Source organism: Tetrao urogallus (genome assembly GCF_951394365.1).
Source record: "Tetrao urogallus genome assembly, chromosome: 4".
NCBI lineage: Eukaryota > Metazoa > Chordata > Aves > Galliformes > Phasianidae > Tetrao > Tetrao urogallus.
In genome coordinates this window covers 9,521,077-9,527,908 of record NC_136817.1, presented here as the reverse complement: position 1 = coordinate 9,527,908, position 6,832 = coordinate 9,521,077, and the positions used below count along the sequence as shown (strand labels likewise).

The window sequence follows — 6,832 nt, the reverse complement described above, 5'->3', positions numbered from 1 at the left end:
CTGATGTTAGATTTGTTCATGTCTACACCTTGTTTAGCTTCCTTCATCTGCAACAGAAAAGGACTTAACAGAATCTGAGAAGTCAAGCTTTGTTCCCTTTGGTACCGGCACAAGCTTAACATCAAATAAACAAAATTAGCATGCTGCCAGGGCAAACTGTTTTACATACGCACATTTAACTTTAAATACTCAGGCCTCCGCATTCATTAGAGGATTATACTCTTAGCACAGGGGTTAGTGAAAGGATAAAGCTCATTTCCCTTCCAGTTTTCAAATCTGAGTACAGAAAGACCATCATTACAAGAACACTGACTCCTTTCTTCCTCCTTCAGAGGCTACGGATGAACGAGCTCTGAAGGGTAAGTGTAATTCCAAACAAGTGCCTAAAAGAATGTTTAGTCAACGGTACTTCCTCATCCTTAATAGCTTCTAGCCTCAGAAGTTTTCAGTAACACAAAACAACGGTGAATTAACATATGGCAATATCGGGTGGCATTCCAACCAATTATAACAGTCTGTCAGGGTCTTGGTTAAAACTAAAGTCACACACCAACGACAGGTGATCTGAAGGGTAATTGAACGAGGGCAGCCTGTTGGGCCCAATTTGCTCTTCAGTCAGCAAGCCTAGGGCTGAGTTCACATTCAAGGCATGCTGGGAATACCAGATATAATCCAGCGTATGCCGGCACTCTCCCGAGGGCCGAATCTTCCAGGTGGTGTACGGGGGCTCTGACTGCCCGTCGGGGCTCAGCAGCTTGTACGCGCTGTTTAAGTTGAGGCTGGAGTTGGAGAATTCTCTGTAGACCTCCTCGGTCGGCTCCGCGTTGAAGTCTCCGCAGATGATCAGAGGGATCTTTGCACCCTGGGTGATGCTCTTCAGGTTCTGGAGCAGGTCGCAGCCCTGCGCAGAGCGGAACCTCTCCCAGCCAGTACGAGCCTTCAGGTGGGTGACGGCGATGCAGAACAGTCTTCCAGTTTCACTGCACTTCAGTGTCTGAGCTATGGCTACTTGGTTGGTCTTCAGTTTCATGGCGGTGAGCCGGATGTTTGCGCTGTTGATGAGCTCGAAGCGTTCTTTGAGGAAAAACAAGGCGCAGCCGTCCGGCCCGTTGTTCTGCTCCACATCTAGGCACGGCGACCACGGCTTCGGGAAGAAAGTGCATTGATAGCCCAGTCGGCTCAGGAGTGGCTCGAAGGTGTCAAAGTAGTGGTCGACTTCTTGCAGGCACAAGATATCCGGCTTGTAGGCAAGGATTTCCTCCAGGATGAGGCACTTCCTCTCCTCCCATTTCAGAGCTTCCATGGGGCACTGGACGAAGTTGTCTTTGCCTTCTCCAAGAGCTGAAATGAGAGGTGTGAAAGAAGGAAGTTAGCAGTGGCAAAAGTAACTCAAATTCGAGACTTCTTCCCCTTCTTCACAAAGGTCACCACACTGTCTTCCACCTGTGGCTGCCACAGCTTACCTGAGACAAAATGCAGCACTGCAGGGGTTACTTAAGTAGAGAATACGAGGGCAGTTCTTACGCACAGGATTGCCCTCTCCCACCCCAAAGGTGAGGCTGTTGCATAATTCAACTCACAGTCCTGACTTTAGGGCTCTGAGAAAAATCGATAGTGATTATTTGGAAGAACTAAGAATTCCTGTAACCCACCTGAATCCCCAAACAGTTCAGCGATGCACCAATTACACCTGAATCCCCAAACAGTTCAGAGATGCACCAATTACACCTGAATCCCCAAATAGTTCAGCGATGCACCAATTAGAAAACAGAAGAGCTTTACAAAGAATCTTACAGAGATGGGTCTCTGTTCTGGGAGCTGACAACTAAAAGTGACAGGCGTGTCTTTTTTGGACACAGCATGTTCTAAGTCAGGCATTCAGAGCAACTTCTGGATTCAGAGATGGCAGAAGAGGGAGCCCTTTTTTCTTTCCTTCCGAACGGAAAACAAGTTGCCGTTTCAGGTGCTTAAAATTTCCCCCTATCAGCTGGGCCTCGCATCAGTCATCTCTCTCCCTTAATCCTGTCAGCCCCAGACGTGTCTAACTGCACAGACACACCTGCATTTTAAACTACTTGCTGCATTTGGTCTTCAGGTTCCAATTTGAGCTCCTACCTTGGGCGAGGATGTTCCACTGCATGACCCGGATGGGGCGGTGGTTACTGGCTGTGTTTTTCTTCAGGTCCACAAAGTTCCTCTGGAAGCGAGGTGGTCGTTTTTGCAGAACGAGCTGGCATTCCTCCAGCAGGTCCTTGGGGTCTATGGGCTCCAGCTGAGCTGAGTCAGGCTGCTCCAGGCAGTCCTGGTGCTGGGACACTGCACTGCTGCTCAGCGTCTTGGCGAGCGCGCTGTAGAGCCGGCTGGTGCTGTTTCCCATGGAACAAGCTGCAGAGGGAAATCTGGCATGAGCGATGTTCATATGCCTTATAGATAATCTTGTTGCGCATGAGTCACGTGGGGTTTGTGCAGAAACTTGCTCCCAAGACAAAACAGAGATGCAGAGATAGGGATTAGTTCTGCTCACGGTCCCGTCTCGTTTTGCTTGTTACCGGGTGCCGCAACTGCTGCAGCATGCAAACCCTCTCGTTTAAGACAGCGTGCAGGCATCCCATAAGCGGAGAAAGGAGGTTTTCATTCAGAAGGAGGGCTATGATTAACTTCTGCACGCTTTGTGGAAAGCAGAACAAAGTGTACTTTTTCCCTCCTCACCGAGGAGAGCCCAGCAGGTAAACAGACACTGCCTGCTCCCTGTTCCACGCACAGCGTTAACGAAGGCAACGAGCTGCACAGCCCAGTGCCCTGTTCCCAATGTGGATGACTGAAGGCCCATGGAGCAGCAGTTAGCTGACTCTCTGCTTCAGGTTAATATTTAATAGCAACCTCCGTCTAGGATTTTATTCCCCCTTACAGCAGCAACTTTCCCTGAGTGTTTCAGCAAGCTCACAGCTTGGGGTGGGGAGAGGAGACACGGTTCACAGCACTGCTTTCTGTGTGGGCTGGTGACAGGCATGTGGCAGGGCCAGGCCTGGCGGGAGGGGAAGAAGCAGGACAGGAGCCTGAGCAGCTCAGGGAATGAGGGGAGGCAGATAAATGAGCAGGAGACTCACGGACTAGTAAAACAGGTGCTTTTAAAGGTACTAAAAAAAAATACTTAGGTGTTCCAGATGTGTAAGCTAATGGAATAGTGCCTCTACTATGCTCAGTTAGGGGTTGCTTAGCGCTGCTTGAAGGCAGTAAGTTAGGAAGAGAAATTGGACATAGGAAATCCTCCATCCTCACCCCATCTCCATCCCTAGTGAGGTACCAGGAGCTCCCCAGGCTAAGAGGTGAGCTTCTAAGGGACTGCTTACAGCACTTCAATTCCAGAAATGTGGTCAGTTCAAACTATTGTCCAGAAGCCGAGCACAAGCAGAAGAGATACCACTTAATGGCCAGGGAACAGGGCACAGCCATGAAGCCCCTGAGCAGGACCCCAACACTGCTGTGTGGGGAAGGAGAGCGCACCAGGAAACACTCTCTCGAGGTTGTCCTTGAGCAGCAGGGGTTGAGCACAGACAGCTCCCACGGTGTGATGTTGCAATGGGAAATGCCAGCTCAGCACCGCCTGCAGTTACTCAGTGAGTGCGTAGAAGAGGAAGAAAGAGAAAGGGACAAGAGGGCACCTTCTCAGCCGAGGTGTGGTCTCAGCCTTTCGAAGAACACGGCACAAAGTCCAAGGCTTTTTCTGTCACCTAATGACAGGACCGTGCTCTTTACTGTGAAGGCTCTGCTTCGTAGCCAAGGCCCGTGGGACAGCTGTCCTAGTGAAGCAGAGAGCACTGCCACACCTCCAGCCCCAACCCCAGTGCTCGTTGTCCTGGTGTGACACACCGGCTTTCCGCTGTTCCACTACGCGTGCAGCCCTTGCTGCCGCTTGCCGTTCAAGCCTTGATTTTGGCAGCGTGCGGGAACGGCACGGTGGGACTCGGCGCCAGTCACAGCCAGAGCTGAAACCCTGCCCGAGTGACACTCTACAGGCCCGGTCAGGAGACGGCTTTAGCGTCGGGCCCTGACCTCGTGTCAGGACACGGGGCCTGCCAGGGGAGCGACCTCGGGCAGTTTTCGCACCCGGGGCCGCGAGGCCGGGCTCTCGCGTTTCGAGCGCGGCACGGCCACCGGCACGCACGGGACCTCGACCGCCACCCGCGCTCGACCGCAGCCGACCGCGCCGTGCCCAGCGCCCCGCCTCGGCGCGTCACACCGGTGCGCAGCACGGCTCTGACAGCGGAGCTCCTAGAGCACCGGAGAGCCGGAACCAACCAACGGGGGGCTCGGCTCCGCCCAGCGCCGCCACTCGGGGACTGGGGCAGACCCGGGCCGCACCCCTACGCCCCTCGGTCCCGGCCGGCCGCACGGGATCGCTCTCCCCCCCACCTCTCCCGGCACCCACCTGCGGGGGGCGGCGCGGCCCCCGCTGCAGCCCGCGGGGCGGCGGGACCGAGGGCCGGCGGACGGCGAGGCCGCAGGGGCGGCGAGGCGGCGGCGGGCGCGCGGCGAAAGGCGGGCAGCGCCGAGCAGAGGCAGCGCGCGGGACCCTGGTACATGCTACCGGCGGGGCGGCTACAGCAGCGGCTCCGCGCCCGCCCCGCGGCGGCGCTTTTACGGGCGACGGCGACGGAGCGTCCGGCACCTACCAGCTCCGCCTGGCGGGGGAGCGCCGCGCGGGCCAGCCGCCCGTTCCCCGCCGAGCTCGGGGCTCGGACCTCCGGTGGGATCTCCCCGGTAGCGTTCCGGGACTCTCGATGCCGCGGACGTGGCCGCGTGGCGCGGGGTCGCCCCGTGCCGATCGCCTCGCTCCCCCCGCGCGGCCGCGAAGTGGGCTCGCCCGGCGGAGGCGTCGCCGCGGAACCCGCCGTGACGGCAGCGGCAACGCGTGACGTTCGAGCGCGGGGGGCGGTGCTGCCCGCGTATCAGGCGTGGCGCCACGAGGCGGCGTGCGGAGCCAGGGGTTGTGCGTCTGTTTGGCGCTGCGTTGCGCTGCGCCTGCCTGGGAGCGACCGCGTGCCGGTTCGCCTTCGTAACGCTTACGCTGCGCCTTGGGCGTGTAACTGTTAAAGGTATGAAGTTAGCATTCCGCCGGCTTTTTTGTTTCCCTGTAATCTATCCTCCGTCCCCTTTCCCTGAAGGGCGGATGCTCTCTGAACACGCAGCTGTTTTCCCCACCGACTGCTTTGCACTAGAGCCGGGCGGGCTGTGCTCCCAGGTGCGAACCGGTGCTTTGGCTGCTATGTTGTAGAGTGACGCGGCTCGCTGGCCAGGAATGGGAAATACGAGTTCTCCTGGAAATGCACAGAGTGTGCTGTTCATTTAGGGTACGTGTGACTCAGCTTCCCAAAACATCTCGTGTCTCTTCTCCTTGGTTGCCGTGGGGTGCCTGGCTCTATTTCTGCAGCCCCAGGGATTCCCGTGCTGCCTGCAGCCCATATCCTGAGAGAAAGCAGTAGGATGCTCACAGTTTAGGTCGTTGAGCAGCACTTAGGCATTGGCTTCTGGGCACCTGTGGGACTTTGGGTGTGGCTTTGGGACGCCTGCAGGCAGGCTGGGGGCTATTTGAGCACGGCAGGGCTGTTGTGTTGTGCTGACCTGATGAAATTCTGCTATGTGCCAGTTTTTGGAGAGGCAGTAAGGTTGGAGTGGCCCATGAGGAAGGCTGTAGAGTGGGTGCTGTGGCAGGGCCAGGTTTTGTTTGTGGTCAGTGCTTTCCCTTGCAGGATAGCAGTGGTGGAGGTGCTGGCCCTGCAGTATGCAGGGCTCACGGTGGCCACACGCTCGATGGCACACAGAGATATAGGGCTGGGGTTGCCCCAAGCAAGGAGAGCATCTTGGGGACAGCGGTTTCATGCACTTCTATAAGCGTTTGTGGAAGCCCTCCTGTAAATGGTGAGCAAGGTATTTATGTACTGAGTAACACTGCTGTCTGGCTCCCCTTGAGAAGCAAGGTGCTGACTGGGGCCTGCCACAGCTGAGGTGGGAAGGCCAGGAGGGATCCAGAGCCTCGGTAGAAATAACCTCCAGAGTGCTAACGTTCCAACTGGGGAATAACCTCTGCTTTTCACACTTTATTCCCTCAGTTTCACGGTGCCCTGGTGTCCTGGTGACCGACCTCTCCAGTGGTTGGGTTCCAGCTGGCAAGTTCCTCACAGAGGCGGTGTTGGCAGCTGGGCAGCTCTGGACTTTCCCCGAGGGAGTGCTGGTCCATGTGCGGTGATTGGGCTGCCTCAGAGGCAGGGCTGCTGCCGCTCCCACATCCGTCCCACTGTCTGTCTGCCTGCTCAGAGTGCAGCCCATCCAGTGCCACCTGTCCCTGTGGTTACGTAAGTGCTCGGTGCCAGCTTGTGCCAGCTGAGTGCCAGGGGTGAATGTTCAATTCCTGCCAAGCTTGTGCCAAGCCCAGGGTGTGCAAAAGCCTCTCTGCTTGGAGTGAAGTGTGTATCCCACAAACAGTTGTATTTTATAGCAAATTCCTCTGAGTTGCGTATCTGTGTTGCATCAAACACAGAATGGCAGGCTCTCACTTGTAGGGCAGATTTACAAGGTGTGGAAAGCTCTCTCTACGCTCTTGTTTCTCCTGTGTGAGTGACTCTCAGGGCTCATCCACTAGCTTTCTTCCCCATTTGTTTTCATCAAAGTAGTCTCTTATTAGCACATATGTGCTTGAGTTTGGGTGAGCCTGCTGACATTTTTTTTGGTAGAGCAGCTGGGCTTTCTGAGTTCATGATATTCTCATTGTTTTCTTTAAAAGGAATTCTGATTTTTCTTTTTTATTTCAGGGATATTATGATATTTGTATGGC

The 6,832-nt window shown here is 55.6% G+C and overlaps 1 protein-coding gene across 2 annotated transcripts; it reads right to left on the bottom strand.

Moving 5' to 3' along the window:
• Nucleotides 1-505: 505 nt before the first annotated feature.
• Nucleotides 506-4,583, bottom strand: NOCT (nocturnin; the record flags this gene model as incomplete). 2 transcript variants are annotated; one of them, XM_079534755.1, is made up of 3 exons in its annotated part: nt 506-1,341; nt 2,116-2,399; nt 4,426-4,583. In XM_079534755.1, 3 exons carry the CDS (start codon nt 4,581-4,583, stop codon nt 506-508), a joined length of 1,278 nt encoding a protein of 425 aa, XP_079390881.1. The 2 variants fall into 2 exon arrangements, with proteins under 2 accessions (XP_079390881.1, XP_079390882.1); XM_079534756.1 differs by having other exon boundaries at nt 2,116-2,385; nt 4,430-4,583.
• Nucleotides 4,584-6,832: the final 2,249 nt, after the last annotated feature.